Source organism: Dasypus novemcinctus, chromosome 26 (genome assembly GCF_030445035.2).
Source record: "Dasypus novemcinctus isolate mDasNov1 chromosome 26, mDasNov1.1.hap2, whole genome shotgun sequence".
Lineage (NCBI taxonomy): Eukaryota > Metazoa > Chordata > Mammalia > Cingulata > Dasypodidae > Dasypus > Dasypus novemcinctus.
Window position 1 is genome coordinate 19,032,986 of NC_080698.1, and position 16,420 is coordinate 19,049,405.

Below are 16,420 nucleotides of genomic sequence, written 5' to 3' on the forward strand. Positions count from 1 at the left end.
CTTGCCCGTCCTGCCTCCCTTTCCTTTTCTTCCTTTCCCTCTGTGACGGGATCACAGTGGTACTGGGCTCACAGTGGTGCCAAAGACAGAGCCTGCGCCCTGCCTCTCGGGTACTTACTTACATGACAGTTGGTTAGAGCTGAGGCTTGGATCCAGCCCTGCAGGAGGTTCAGAGAGTGGACTGAATCCACACTCAGGCTGCAAGGCTTATTGTGGCTCTTGTTCTCCTGGTGAGCATTTTGCCTGTGAGTAGTACTAGGGACGCTACCTGGATGAGTTTCAGTTATGCAAATAATAGAGCTAAGTGGCACTCAAGTGAAGGTTCTGAAGTGTCCCTTGTTCATAATAACTTGATATTCTAATTGCCCACATCAGAACAGTTGACTTAGCAGGGGTCCAGATTGTCAGGTCCTACGTCTTCTGCACTTGGCAGCAAAATTGTCTGCATTTGAAGATTTTGATATTAGAAGGAGGCTGGTTTTGGCCTGAATTCCTCTAGATTGTTGCCCCTGTTTAAGAATTAGTTTGTTTACACAGGGACAATAAGCTGTTTCTTGATGTGGTTTGTTAAGTGAGTTGGTTATCACCAGCATTTCATAAACACTGTGGTGAAGCGGTGTGCACAAGTGGCCCTTAATGAGGAACAACGTTTTGAGAGCCTGGTGTTATCGTTGATTGCAGGTAGCAAGGTTCTAGTTTCTTAATCACTGCCATGGAAACAGCTGTAGATTAGAGAAAGCCTCGGGTTTTTTATTTGCTGTCTTCTTCCTTTTCTTTCTCTGGCCTGGCTCCCTCACCCCCACAGCTACCCATTTTATAAAATAGAATCTCCCGATCTGTGAAAGTGTTCAGAAGTGTTTGTAGAGGATCTGAATGGCAGTCTAGAGTAGAATTACCTGAATTTTCTTCTGGAGAACGTTAGTAGCCTTTGAGATAATATTTCATAAAAATTCCCTAGTCCAGTAAAGTTGGCAAATGCTGTGTGGGACCCTAGGTGTCTCTTGGACATTGCCAGGATACGTTTGCATATTAAAGACTGAAGAATTCTGCAGCAATGGAAAAATTGTTCAGTTTAGTGTGCCTCTAGCTTATTTGACCATAGAAACCCTTTTATGGAGGAAAACCAGGCAGCTAGAGAGCAGTCTTTTCTAAATGTAGTATTCAAAATATTATTAGGGGGAGCACCTTCTTTCTATGTATGAGGTCCTGGGTTCGATTCCCAGTACCTACTAAAAACAAAACAACCAGCTCCTGTTGGGGAGTGGATGTAGCTCTTTGGTTGAGTTCCTACCTCCCATGTACAAGGTCCTGGGTTCAATCTCTGGTACCTCCTAAAAAAAAGATTATTAGGCGTGACACAACCTACATTTAAGAATTATAAAAAATTATTGTTTTCACAAGTATTAAAAAAAAGCAACAAGGGCATCAAACCTGTGATTTCACAGGCATAATTGCTTAGCTGAGGATGAAAGAAAATGTGAATTGATTGGAGGCAAATCAAACGGCCCAGTGGTAAGAGGTGAGGGCCAGAGTTGAAAGGGATGGTTTGAGCGACATGCTTAAATGTTCCTCGAAACCAAGCGTAGGCAGAGCGGCTCTGAGATTTAGATGCTGGCACTGGTGTTCTAGCTGAGGCAGGAGGCAGCTGTCGACTCCAGCCCTGGGCTCTTGGGCTGCAGAATTGGCTGGAAAGGGATCTGGCCTTGGAATGCAGGTTCTCGGTAAGGGCAGCAGCTGGTGGTTGGGGTGATGCCGTGGATTTCTGTCGTGTGTTGTTGGCTTGCCCCGCATTGCACGGTGTGCCTCAGGAATGTTAGAATGTGTTCCTTCTTAGCAGCAAGGCTAACTTGGCTGTGTCCTTGGCCCGTTTATCTTCCTGCCATGCCGTTTATTATGGGACAGAGTTCAGGGGACACAACGATAAATCTCTTTTAGGAAGATGATGTGTAATTCTCAGCATTCTTTTCTCCTTGGCTTTTGACAGTTCTTAGAGCCTCTTTAATTCCATCACGTCCATATATGGGCCTCTTTCCATTGTGTCCAGGTCGTGGGCTCTAGGGAGGAGTGGCCAACAGTCAACCGCGGATTCCGGTGGCCTGGGTTCAATTCCCAGCACCACCACTTATAAATTATGGGACTTTGGGTTTACCTTATCTGCTTTTTAATCTGGAAAATGGGGCTAACCTGGTAACATATAAGGCAGCTAAGTGGGTTAATTGTGTTGGGCCAGGCCCCTGGTTTCATGCCTACCTGAGATTGGGCCCCTGCAGCTTGGGAGGAGGTGCTGGGGCTACCAGGGAAGGCAAGTAACAGGGATCTGGAAGTTAGGTGGTTGATTTTTTTGTTAGCCTGAAAACATGCCCAGAGGCAGCCAGATAACTCCATCGTCTTGCATTTCAGTCTTCCACATTTTCCATTGCTCCGTTTGGAAATTGCAAAGGCCATTTCAAAGGCTTGCTCAGGATGGCTATGTCTGGCTGAGAGATGGGATGGCGTTTGAATGGCCAGTCTGAAAGCTGCGTAAAGATAGAAGATCACCATTAAAACAACCTGGTAACTGTCCCCCCACCCCCCCAAGGTCTCCATGTATTCATCTGTTAATAGTAACATTCCTTATTTGCTGTATAAGAAGTTGAAAGGGGGACGCGGCTGTGGCTCAAGCAGTTGAGCTCCCATTTACCATACAGAGGACTTGGGTTCGATCCCTGGGACCTCCTGGTAAAAAGAAAAAAAAGGGAAGCAGATTTGGCCCAATGAATAGGGCATCTGCCTACCACATGGGAGGTCCAGGGTTCAAACCCAAGGCCTCCTGACCCATGTGGTGAGCTGGACCATGTGCAGTGCTGATGCGCGCAAGGAGTGCCCTGCCACGCAGGGGTGTCCCCCGCGTAGGGGAGCCCCACGCGCAAGGAGTGCACCCGTGAGGAAAGCCGCCCAGCGTGAAAGAAAGTGCAGCCTGCCCAGGAATGGTGCCGCCCACACAGAGAGCTGACGCAGCAAGAAGACACACACAAAAAAAGAGACACAGATTCCTGGTGCCTCTGACAAGAATAGAAGCAGACACAGAAGATCATACAGGGAATGGACACAGAAAGCAGACAACTTGGGGGCGGGGGGAGGGAGGAGAAATAAATAAAAAATAAATCTTTTAAAAAAGAAAAAAAAAAACACGCATCCTAGACCTGCGTGGAGACGTGCAAAGCCCGCACACTGTGGCAAAGCGATGTACCAAAAAGACGGCAGGCGACACAACCAGATTAGGAAAAATAATAATAAAAATAAAGTTGAAAGGCAAGCTCCCTCCCACTCCTCCCTGTCCCCACCCCCATCCCTGCACTTCTACCCAGAAGCAGCTGTACTGTTGATTGACAATTTCTGGTCTGTTCCAGAGATAGTTTATGCATTCAGCCACCCCCAGCCTCTCAATCCAAAGGGAACCTGCTATATACATTGCTTATCATTTGATAAAAACCCCCTCACCCTTGTGTGGCTTCCTATTGTGATGGTAATTCTAGATTGAGCTCACCCTGGTGCAGGCTTGCTGTTGGGATGGAAACCACTCCACCTCTGTTTAATACCCCTATGGAAAACCTTAGGACTGACCTCTACTCTGACCTTTCCTATCCCAGAACTGAGAGCTCTGAAAATGATTGTAACTTTGTAACTCCTCCTGGTTTGGGGCCCACCCCCAGCTTATTAATGAAGGAAGCTGTGTCTAGCTCCACCCAATTTTTCATTAGCACCCTGATGTTATAAAATATTAGAATTTCTGCAGTTCAGGGAGGCAGTTTTGGGCCAAAAGGCCACTGTGCTCCATTGCTTGTGCAACTAATACAACTCTTTCTCTCTTTGAAACCCCAGTACCTCAGCAATTGGCCTTAAAGATGCAACCGGAAAAAGAACCCACTTTTGCTCCATATCAACTTCCGTATGAAAAGTTCTCCTCCGGAGATCCCCTCCCTTCACCTCTCCACCGTCGCCTTTAGGAAAAACAACAACAAAACATTAGGGAACTTTCTTGAATACTTGGTGCTTTGAATTGAATTTTTAACGTTGCTTTTAATTTTCTGTCAGCAGCAGTGGCCTGGCCTGGCCCCTGCAGACTTCTCAAGAATCTGCTGGAGGAGATGGGGTGGCCTGCACATTTGAGCAAACTGCCGGTTCATTCAGCAACTCGCATTGCCAAGAACATCTTGATTCTATCAGTCTTAATCTCAGGTCCCTCATGGGCCGGCGGCTCTTGCGGTTGCTAGCACATGGAATGCTTGTGTTGGAGGATTGAGTTCTGGGGCAACTGGCTCTGCACAGTCTTGAACCAGAATTGAATGGCATTGAATCTGGTTAGCAATGCTAACAGTGCGCTGTCAGTCCCCAGACGTATGCGTGCTTATGTTAATAGCAGTAATAATAGTTGTCTAGTACTTGCTAGTATTATGAAACCCTCACCTGGCATCATGCTGCCCGCCTCACTACGTTATCTCATAACTCTAGAGGAGATGAGCCGTCAGGGAGAATACCAAGCACAGCAAGTGACTTAGCCACATGTCACCCAGCTAGGAAGTAGCTGCAGCTGGGAGGTGAACCAGGCTTTTCTAACCCTTGACTGGGTTAGTGTCACCTGCCCATGGGTTACTTGGCCCCGGATTTCAGTTGAACTCATTATTTGAGTGAGCTACCTTTTGTTTGAGTGGTTGGATCCCATCCCGGTGCCCAATTATTTACTTGTGGATTTTGTTGGTGGGGAATTCCAGTCCCTTCTTTGCAGGGAACTTGGTTGTACTTGGGTGGGACATGCCTTCAGAGGGCTCATCTTGTGATTGTGGATTGAAAAGGTGTGTCATGGGGCATGCAAATTGGAGTCTTCCACTGTGCTAAACACCTGAAAACAGTGTTAATATAGGTAAAGCAGAGAAAGTGCCTGCACGATCGGTCCTCTGAGAATTTCCTTTTCTCCAACTTCATCTTCTTTCTTTTGGAGATGGTGAGAGCCAGCAGTTATAAATTATTTGGAATTTCCCTCAGCTTGGTTCCTATTCAAGACTTTAAATTTGGAGTTTTGTTCCTTTTATGACTTCACAAGCTTTGGGCAGGCTGCCATTTCTAGAGCAGGCTCATATGGGTTGTAAGATTGAGTTATGGGGAGTGGGGGGGGATGCAAACTGATCTCTCCCCTTTCAAACCAAGGAAGCCACCTTGATCTGATTTTGTAACAGGGCTCAACTTGTACAAGTTTACAGTTGAAGCATGAATACCTATCCTAGACATGATTTTTGTTTTCAACTTTCACTCCTAATTGAATAATAGGATGGCCCAAACCAAAACAAAATAAAACAATCAAACCCAAACCAAAAATATCAGGAAACATAGCCTAGCATGAGGGACAAAAGGCAGAAAGTATTTTTCCTTTTCCTTTTTTTCCCTTAAAATGTCTTGCCCTCTGGAGACTCCAGTTTTTCATGATAACAATGTTGTCATCCCTTGGAGGGGTATTTTAAAGCCAATTTAACTTATTTTCTTACTGGACAGTAAAATTTGTGTCCAGCACAGAGCCTGGCTCTCAGTAGGCACTTGGGAAATATTGACTGGACACAAGAACAGATGAGCAGAACAAATTGAGCTTTTAGATATATAAGTGACTCAGTTTCTGTTTTCCAGGGAAAACCCAAATTAGTAGGTTTGGGCAAGTAAGGGTAGAGCTGCATCTTCCCCGACTCCCCCAAGTTGATGGTTGGTGTGCCGTGCAGTGGGGGATGCATGGCGGACCCCTCCGGCACAGGGACAGGCCAGGATCATTCTAGAGCTACCCTGCCCCTGGGGTGTAGTGGAGGCTGAGTAAGTCAGGGTTGAGTCAAGGGGGCCAGAATCCAGCTCTTATCCTAGCCTGCCCCTCCTATGCCTTATGCCGTCACTAGCCGTGCCGCCTGGCTGCCGAGCTTTTCTCCTAGAGCTTTGGCGTCTAGGGATGGTGAGAAAACGAGCAGGTAGAAGTTCAGGGGCCCTGCCCTGCCTGGGGATCAGAAAAGCCTGGTTCACCTCCCAAAGCAGCTGCTTCCTAGCTGTGTGACTGTGAGTGAGTCACTTCCCTGTGCTGTGTCCTCATGGGTAAATGAGAGTGATAACTGGACTTATCTCCTCGAGCTGTGTGAGATCGTGTGTATTCCGAGCAGTGTGAGGGTGAGAGGCCAGAGAAAACCGGATTTAAGCCCAGGCTCTGCCACTATGTCGAGGGGCCTCGCCTCTGTGGGGCTCTGCCTTCTCGCCTGTAAAATGGGATTACGTGCAAAAGCCACCTCCACCGGGACGACGCGAGGGTCTGCTGAGGCGCTGCACGTCCCCCCAGGCCCCGAGGAGGCTGGCAGAGAGCTGCCGTCCTGGTTTGGCTGCTGGACGTAAGGGACCAGGCGCTCGGGAGTCCTCCCCACGCGGGGCCCCTCCGACCCCTTTCCCGGGCCCCGGGTGGGGGGCCTGGATCGGCTTCAGGGGAGCGAGTGGCGCTTCAGGTGAGGTGGCCTCGTCACCTGACAAGCTCTTGGCTGTGCCGCAGGCAGAAGGTCGGGATGTCGCCCCTTTACAGCCCGCGTTGATTATTTTGGCGCAGGACGAGCAGTGTGGCCCGAGCCGGGAGCGGGCGAGAGGCCCCACCACGCCGAGCCTGCACCCGCGCCCCCGGGGGCCTGTCTCGGGGTCCTAACCCTTGCTCTCCTGTGCAGGAGTCCTTGGGGACCAGTCGCCCAGGAGAACCACGTGACAACGGGATGAGTCTGCGCGGGAACCTGCAGCTTCGGGGTCAGAAACCCTGTTTAGAATGTGCTGCACTGAGCGTTTTGGAGAGTCTTTCCTTTTCCTCCTCCTTTGGGTTATTCTTCCTTTTCAGGGATTTCTAATAATAGTGGGAGGATACTCACTATAGTCTAGGCCCTTTAGTGTAGCCATCTCATTTAACCTAGTGTTGCTTTGTTGTTGGATAGGAAGTCATTCTTGAAGGGATAGAAACTTTCTAAAAGCGGCATTGCAAAGAAAGCCCACTGGGCGATGGAAATGAGGCTATTAAGTAGCATGAGAGCTCTTAACCAAAAAATAAGGTGTTTGGGGTAAATCATGGAGCAGACCAACGTAGGAGCTGTGACCTAAAAGTCTACCAAACGCTGCACCGAAATAAAAGGAAGGTATTTGTAAAATGATTTGTTCTAACCATGTCAGGCAAAAATTGTCCAACAGCTAAGAGAAAACAGAAGGAATAGTTGGCAAAGAAGAAAATGTGAAGTCTGAGGTTATGCATAAGGAATGTGTTACCGGCCTATAGTAGAAAGCAGGGATTTGGGCATGTTTACTAAATTCCATTGCAGAGGAAATGCCAGCCATCACTCCCCCATGCCATGCCCAGGGCAGGCATTGCTAATCTGCATAGTAATCTTCCTTGCTGAGCTTCTACTCCCTGTGCCTTGGCAGACATTGGTAATTTTAGTGGTCTTTCTTACTGAATCCACGTGCAGCCTCAGAATCCGTCTCAACACAGTGAAAAAGTTTTCATCTCGTGTGCCAGCAGCATTTGCTACCCCTGGCCTATTGTATCATCTCTTTAAAAATTACTAACTTTAAAAGGCTTTCCAAATGAACTCTTTGTATCTGAACCTTGCCACATTGATGTGTAAAGATTGGTAGGTAATTCAGCAGGGCTTTTGTGATATTTGAGTAGTTCATAAGGAGGAAGAAAAATTGGAAATCCAGCTGACCACAGTACCCCATTCTTCCTCTCTTTTATCGTGGTCTGTATTTTATCTTAACGAATTGAAATAGGCCTGTGTAAGTGTAGCTTCAGGTTTTCCAAGGACTAGAACATCTTCATTATATAGTTAAACTGCTGTAACAGTAAAAGAGATTAAAAAACAAAACAAAACACAGTGGCTTAAAAATTGTAAAAAAAAAAAAATGTTTTTCCTGTCTCCAGTTTGGTGGGGCACCTATTCTGGGGCCAGCTTCCTTCCCTCACCTTGCTCTGGCCTGTCCTAGGGCAGCAGGTCAATGCATGGTGACGGCGATGCCCGAGGCTTGGCCAACAGCAGGGGAAGGAGTGTGTGGAGGATACTCTGGACCTCAGGTCGCAGCGGGGCAGCTGGGACGCTTCCATCTGCTCACCGTCCATTGGCGAGACACACAGCACTGTTGACCTGCCAGGGAGGCTGGGAAGTGCCGTCCAGCTGGAAGCCACATGCTAGAAGAAGGGGAGGAAGGATTTTCGTGGCCAGTGAGTGGCCTTCACCACAGACATGCTTTGGTCACCGGAGGCAGGAGTCATCTGATTAAATCTCGGCCTGTATCCCACACGGAGCCGGGTTGTCGGTTCAAGGTTTAGGGGGGAAGCCAGCCCGGCCTCGTTCATTCTGCGCAGGGGTCTCTGGAGCACCTGGAAGCCCCCCGTGACCTAAACTCAGGCCTTCGAGATGTGAGAGGCTGGGAATAGAGCCAAAGTGCACAGCCCATCACCTGCCAGACACGTGGCCCTGGGCGGGGCAGCTGATGGAAATGGTTCATTTCCAAATGGCCTCGGGTGGGAGCCACCCAGGCTGGTTTTAAGGGAGCAACTGAGCAGAGTGCTAGCCTGCCTCCTTGGAGTCAGGGGGCGCCGTCTTCTTTGGTCGACTGAGGCCTGCCGTTCAGCCGTGGCCGGTTCAGGCTGGGAAGGAAAGCAGGGTGGAGAGTGCTCAAAGCCGGCCTCACCTTGCCGCGTGGGGTTACGTGGGGGACCCTGGCAGGCTGCCCCGAAGCCCCGGGGCACATGTAGGTGTCACCGCCAACTGCCAGGCTTTCGCTTTTCCTTCCCACTTTTGTCTGCTTGGTCTCAAAGACTGATAAAAGCATTCCCAAGTCAGTAGGGGTGAGGAAAATGGTAACAATCCTAGCATTTCGTGAGACTCGACTGGCCCCGGGGGTCCACGTTGAGTGCGGGAGATGGTTAGCTCCTCTGGTCTTCCCAGCAGTCCCGCGCACGGCTTCTGCTTGGGCGCCGTCTCAGATGAAGAAACTGAGGTGCGAGGAGCCCGATGGCCGGCGGGTGGCGGAGCCGAGGCCGCCACCCCTGGCCTTGCGCCTTGGCGAGCTCCTCCCGCCTGCCCCGTGTGCCGGGTGCCGAGCTCCTTGCCGGGGCTGCAGCCTGCCGCAGTTTGGAGTTCTCCCCGAAAAGGCTGTGTGTGGGGGAACGAGGGGGGCGGGAGCCGAGCGGGTGGCGGCCTGTCCCCCAGAGGGTCAAGTGTGCTGGGCTGTAGGGACAGCGGGGAGCCAAACCCGCCCGGCTCCCGATTCCACGGCCCTGACGCCGCGCAGCGGCCGACACGAAGACGATGTCGCTGGGGTCGTGGTTGGTGCACAGAACGAGGCCATGTGGCCCTGCAGGGCCGTTTAACACGGGGTCTGTTCTAGGTGGGCAGAGTCGGATGTAGAAGAGAGTTCCAGGCAAAGCGGGCTGAGCCAGGGATCCGGTGGGCAGGGGGCAGGTGAGGTCAGGAATGCCGAGGAGGGCGCAGATTCCCTGGCCCTTGTGGGCTGCCCTTGGCACCGGATTTTCTTTCAGGAAGGTCTGATAAATTATCGGTAGGATCTGGGCGATTTGCGGTTCCTCTCTGATGTTCTCAGGCCACGGGGGTCTCCTCACCCGCCTAGCTCTGAGGCCCCACCACGTAAACCTCACATGCCCATGTTCCTCATGGGGTGGTGGGTCAGCCTCCCCTTGGAACGGGGAAGCGGGGACCTCTGGATGTTGAGGTCCGTCCCTCCTAACAAATTGCTTGGCTCCAAGAAGCGACACATTTAACATTTCATCCGCTTGTTAATTCACAAGGTGTTTTCCTCCCCTTTGTTTCCTGCTTGCTCGCAGCACTTGGATTATAATAACTCGTAGGCTTCTGGCTCTGTGGAGGAGTGTTTGGCACATTGCAGGCACTCACATATTAGGAATGAGTGAGCGAGGGGAGGGAGGGACTTATTAAGCACCTTCTGCATGCCAGGCACTGTGCTCCACTCTTGGCAGATTCTTACCCACCTGCTCCTCCCAAGAGCCCTGTGAGGGGCTCGATGCGAGGGGAGATGCCTTGTTCAGAGTCACACGCGCGGTGGAGCTCCGTGGGTGCAGAGCCTGTGCGCGTAACCACTGGGCAACACTGCCTCTCCCAGGGTAACAGAGGTGAGAGGGCATGGAGCAGAGTGTGTGGTGCTTGGTCCCCAGCATGAGGGTCTCCAAACGCACTAGTAGTGGGTCTGCAGAAACACCTACCTCTGCTGATTGCCGAGGAGTCTCGTCTGCTGTTTCCGACCCAGCTGCAGTACGGCCCAAGGATAACCGTTGTCCTTACCCAGAAGGGCTGAAGTTCAGAATAGTGTCTGCCCAGGCACCTCCACCGTCCCTGCCACCTGGTTAATTGGTAACAGCCGTAAGGAAGGTCCCTGGACTGGCGTCCCGAACTCCCCGGGACAGACCCTGGTCCCCTCCTGATGTGGGTAGAGAGACTTGAAAGATCACCACCTCCCTGGGATCTGGGAAGCTTCTCTGCAAAGGAGAGATGCTTCCACGATATAGCCAGTTTCGGAGGATTGCCTGAAAGTAGCTGGTTTCCACCCACGTTCATGTGCCCCTTCCAGAAAGCTGCTTGACCAGGACTCGAGAACGGATGTACAGAAACGACACGAACATTTTCCATCCTAGAATGTGCAGTAGCTTATATTAACTTTCTAGCTATTAAGCCACCACCCTCACTTACAAGCAACCCTGGATAATTTTAATTAGTTCCAGACACTGTATGTGGTTTGAGGGTCATTGTTGTCCGCAGCCCGGACCAGTTCCACGAGCAGTGCGACTGGCTGGATTCCCGGAGGAGAAGCGGGTGGCCAGATCCCAGCCCACCGCCAGCTAAGCAGATCCTAGGTGGCTGTGCAGGCGCGGCGGGCGCGGCCTTATTCCTGAAAGAGGCCCTCAGCCGCTCTTAACATCCTGGAATTCCGCCGGAGACGATTCTGGCTCATCTGGCCTTTTCCTCTTTTTTATATTTCTGCTCCATGTTTACACTTGGCATAAACATCGCGGAGCATAGTCAAGCCTGAAAGCCCTGTAATCTGCTGTGATGATCAGATGTTGACAGTGCGACGCTGTGTAGCATTTCATTTTCAGCGCGTGGGGGAGGCTCCTCTTTCATGTGGATGGGAACTGGGGAGGCCTTTTGGGCAAGTTGCCATCTTTTTATTGTTCCAAGAGTTTGGTTAAGAATTGAACCTTCACCTGTCAAAATCACTTGGAATGAGAACTGCTTTGCCTCCAGCCGCCCAGAACAGCAGAACGAAGGCATCATTTGTTCCAATGAGACCGTAATGGGGGCTTTCCCGTTTGGACACCCACCTTGATTTCATTGGAAACAGAAGTTCTGGGCATTGTGTTTTTCTTAAATTTGGCTCAGACTTAGCTGGGTCATATTTCCTCCCCAGTTTAAAAAAAAATTTTTTTTTGAAGACTCATGTCTCACTCCTTTAGACCAACATGAGTAGGTTGGGTAAAAATAGAACAAACTGGTTTCATGTTTTGATTTATGAACTAAATCTGCAAGTTTGCTTTTGAAGAGCATTTAACACATAACTCAGAACAGTTTCAGCTTTGCAGACTGATGCCCATGTCTGTTTGAGATTTTCAAATCCTAACGGTGTAAAAAATCTGTGCCACCCCCATTACCCTGCTAATGATAAGCATACGCACACTTCATTTCCTTTCCTCCTCCCCCACCCACTCTTTTGAAGACTGCTCTTCTCCCTTTAGCTTGAATAAAGGAAACCAGCATGGGAAAACGTTTGACCTGGAACTTCTCATGATCTGTAACTCTCTAATCAGCAGCACATTCAAAACATTCTCCTAACAGGACATCTAGTCCCAAAAGGTCAGTCAAGGCCAAAGACTGATACCTGGAAAAATGTACAGTTCAGTGGGATGGATTCCTCGAATGTCCGAGTTCTAAGTGGGGTCCAGAGTTTTTATGCAGACTTCTACTTTATTGACCACAGGACCTTGAAAGCAGGACCAACGTCTTGGCCATGCACCCTGTGCGTGGCAGAAAGCTCTGTTCTCAGAAGAGCCCTGGCCTTGGTTTAATGCCCCACCATCTTGAAATTCTCAATGCTATTTGCACAAGGAACCCTACATTTTCACTTTTCACTGGGCCCCACAAGTTACAGTCCTGTTTAAAAGTTATTATTTATATAGGTCAGTACATAGAAAATCCCCAGGCACCTTAACTTTGGGTGAGGATTGTTAGCATTTAGTTTGTCTTACCAACCTGTTGATGATAATCGTTATTTTGTCCAGTTTCAGAAGATCGAGCGTTCTTATGACTGAATCTACAACTGTGAAATTACCTTTGAGTTCTGTGGGTTTGGGTGTGAGCTTTTAAAGAGGGTCTTTGTTGCAAGAGCTGTAATGGTAATCAGGTTAATTTTTATAGAAGCCCCACCCTTTCAGTTGTGCGTGGCACGCCATCTACTCCTTACCAGCGTGCAAATTTAGCTTTCATGTGGTTGCAGTTGGGTTTCATGAAGTGCAATCTGGTGTGTGCTTAACCAAAATTGTGGAGGTTCCTGTTGGGTGGGTGGGACTGAGTGGCGGGAACTTCAAGCTGAAGAAGTTACTCCCCAACAGGACCCCACAGCCCTGGAGTAGGGGTGGGAGGCAGAGAAGGGAGAGGACCCTGGACATTTGCACAAATGCTGGTGGCAGTGAGGCTGCACCAACCATTAGACCTGGCTCTAGAATGATGAGCCCACAAGGGGGTGGAGTGAAGGGTCTTTCAAACAAAGGGAATAAAGAGCAAATGCAAAGGCCCAAGGGTTTCAAAGTGAGATGTGGTCCAGGAACCAGGAGTAGAGCCTGGCATGTGGCATATTGGGGGTGTGTGAGATAAGGTGAAAATTAGACTGGTGAAGGTTGTGTAGGGTTCTGAAGGAGTTTCACCGTGAGCAGTGGGGGGCATTGGTGAGTTTGAAAGCACAGAGGTACCCGACTATAAAGTTGCTTCTGGGATTATGTGAAGAGTGGATTCAATGTCATTGTTGTCAGGGCCTCAGAGGGAGGGGGAAGGGCCGCATATTATTGGGAGGGTATAGAAAGGGATTTGCCCATTTAGGTAGGTAGAGAAGTGATACATTGTGTGAAGGAGGAGTCCAAGAGGGTTTTCTCATTTTTGGCTTGGGGACCTAGTAGGATTGGGGGGAAATTTGGTGGTGGTGGAGGGGTGTACACAGAGAAATCAAGAGAGATCCTGGAAAGAGGACAAAGAGCTGCAGAGAAGCCAAGGGGAGTGGATGGTAGAATCCAGTGGCAGCAAGTTTCCTAGAATTGTGTTTCTTAAGCAGGGGGAGGACGGGAGAAGGGCCACGACTCTGGCCAGTCACTTGCCTAGTTGGACTGGCTGGACTCCTAATGGCTTCTTCTAATGAGTTACTGACTCATCAGAGTAGCAAAGATGAAAATGATTGATTATGCCTAGGGCTGATGAGATTTGAGGGAGAACTGGCCTCTCAAACCTATAGATGGAGTCTAAACAGAAGCAGCTTTTTGTAGGGTAAAGATGCCAAGAATATAATGGTGAGTGAAAAGAAAAATTTCAAGGTCAATTGTCTAGCATAATATAAATCCAGAGCAGCAAAACACACACACTCACACACTGTGGTAGACTATACTACATGCTGAAAAGTGGTTATCCCTGGGATGCAACCACCCCTTTTACTGTCGATATTTCTAGAAATGGCTTCTTTAATTTTTTTTTATTGAGGTAAAATTCATGTAAGTTGCAATTAACCATCTTAAAGTGTGGAGCTCATTGGCATTTAGCACATTCACAATGTTGTCCAACCACCGCTTCTGCCTAGTTCCAAAACATTTCATCTCCCCCCCCCCCCCTAAAAAAACAAAAAACAAAACAAACCCATACCCCTTAGGCAGTTCATTTCCCATTCTTTTCTCTTCCCCAGCCCCTGGCAAAGCAATAACCTGCTTTCTGTCATGAACTTCCTATTCTGAATATTTAATAAAAACAGAATCATGTAATATATGACCTTTTGTGTTTATCTTCTTTCACTTACCATGTTTCCAAGATTCATCCATGTTGTAGCATGTATCAGTACTTAATACCTTTCTATGGAGGAATAATATTCCACTCTATCCATTTATATGTTGATGGACATTTGGGTTGTTTCCACCTTAGTCTGTTGTGAGAGGTGCTGCTGGGAACATGTATATACAAGTACTTGTTTGTCTTCAGTTATCCGGAGTAAATACTGAGGAGTAGAATAGCTGGTCATATGGCAGTTCTGTGTTTAACTTTTTGCGGACCTGCCCAACTTTTTTTCCATAATGGCTACAGCATTTTTCATTCCTACCAGTAATATACAAGGGTTTCAGTTTTTCTGTGTCCTTGCCAACCTTGAAACACTTGATATTATCTGGATCTTTCTTTAAAAAAAAAATTATAGGCATCTTAGTGAGTGTGAAATGGTATCTCACTGTAGTTTAATTAATTAATTTATCCCCATCCCCCTTGTTGTTTGCACTCACTGTCAGCTGTCTGTGTCCATTCGCTGTGTGCTCTCTGTGTCTGCTCGTCTTCTCTTTAGGAGGCACTGGAAACCAAACCTGGGACTTCCCAAGTGGGAGAGGCGCTTAAATGCATGAGATACCTCAATTCCCTGGTTTGTGTCTCTCATTGTCTTTCCTCTTTGTGTCTCTTTGTTGCATTGTCAGTTTGCTGTGCCTGGCTGTTGTGCCAGCACACCTCCTCCAGGAGGCACCGAGAACTGAACCCGAGACCTCCCGTATGGTAGGCGGGAGCCCAGTTGCTTGAGTCACATCTGCTTCCCATCATTGTGGTTTTGATTCGCATTTCCCTGATGGCTAATGATGTTGAGCATCTTTTCATGTGCTTGAAGGCCATGTGTATATCTTCTTGGGAGAAATGTCTAGTCAAGTCTTTAAAAAAAAAAAAGATTTATTTATTTATTCCCCCCCCTCCTGCCCCCCCCAGCGCACCCTCACCCTCGCTGCTTGCGCTTGCTGTCTGCTCTCTGTGTTCATTCGCTGCACATTCTTCTGTGTCTGTTTGTCTTGTCTTCTGGTCTTCTCTTTAGGAGGCACTGGGAACCGTTCTGGGACATTCCCACATGGGAAAGAAGTGCTCAATCACCTGAGCGACCTCAGCTCCCTGGTTTGTTGTGTCTCTCACTGTCTCTCCTCTGTGTCTCTTTTTGTTGTATCACCTTGTTGTGCCAGCTTTCCACAGCATGTAGGCTAGCTTTTCACCAGGAGGCCCCAGAAATCGAATCCGGGGCCCTCCATATGAGACGGAAGCCCAGTCACTTGAGCCACGTCTGCTTCTCTCTAGTCAAGTCTTTCGCCCATTTTTAAATTGGGTTGTCTGTCGTTTTTTTTAAGTGAGTCTTTAAATTTCAAACCATTTTTATTATGGAAAAATTTAAGCATAAACACAAAAAAATAGAGATAATAGTATAGTGCGTCCTCACATAACAATGACCCTGTTACTACGATTATCAGCATTTTACCAACCTTATTTCATCTATTCTCATCCCAAGTATTCTGAAGCAAATCGCAGACATTATATCCTTCCTTAAATATCTCTTTAGGGTTGTCTATCTGATGAGAACTTAATTTATTTTTTACAAAGAGCATGATTCACACTTGTATGACCCAAAAGCATGACCAAGCCTGTGCCTCTCCTCCCAGACAGCAAAGCCATCGTGGATGGGAACCTGAAGCTCATCTTGGGCTTGGTGTGGACACTGATCCTCCACTACTCCATCTCCATGCCCGTGTGGGAGGATGAAGGGGACGATGATGCCAAGAAGCAGACACCAAAGCAGAGGCTGCTGGGATGGATTCAGAACAAGATCCCCTACTTGCCCATCACCAACTTTAACCAGAACTGGCAAGACGGCAAAGCCCTGGGAGCCCTGGTAGATAGCTGTGCTCCAGGTGAGTGCCCATGGCTGGCTAAACCATTTCTGTGGGATGGGGATATGAGCTGTTACTTGGGCCCTGAGCCTCCATTTCAGTGGGGGAAATTCAGTTTTGTTGTTGATTTGATGGTTTTTCTCCTGGTTTTAGCCCACTGTAATGTAAGATAGCTAATTGAACTAAAAATGGCTCTGTTTACCCTTCCAGTGGCAGGCCTGCAGGTGTATCCAGACTTGTTTGAGAACTAAATTCAATTATATATTCAAATTCTAAATGTAGCTGCTTAGAGCAGCATCCCAGCTCCACAGTTCTGCTTCTTCCACAGTTTGTGCCCTGCTTCCTACTGGCTTTGGCAGGAACATGTAGCCCTGTTAGGTGGCTTGGCATGAAAATCTAAAAACTTCCATTGAGTGGAAAGTACCCATT

At 48.5% G+C, this 16,420-nt stretch overlaps 1 protein-coding gene across 6 annotated transcripts in view; it reads left to right on the plus strand.

Annotated features, from left to right (window-relative positions):
* Positions 1 to 16,420, plus strand: part of FLNB (filamin B) — a 141,231-nt gene that overhangs the window by 37,671 nt on the left and 87,140 nt on the right. For all 6 annotated transcript variants that reach the window (XM_004450707.5, XM_004450702.5, XM_004450703.5 and 3 more), the window contains exon 2: positions 15,764 to 16,012. In XM_004450707.5, coding sequence (XP_004450764.1) covers positions 15,764 to 16,012 — 249 coding nt within the window. The remainder of the gene's footprint in view (positions 1 to 15,763; positions 16,013 to 16,420) is intronic.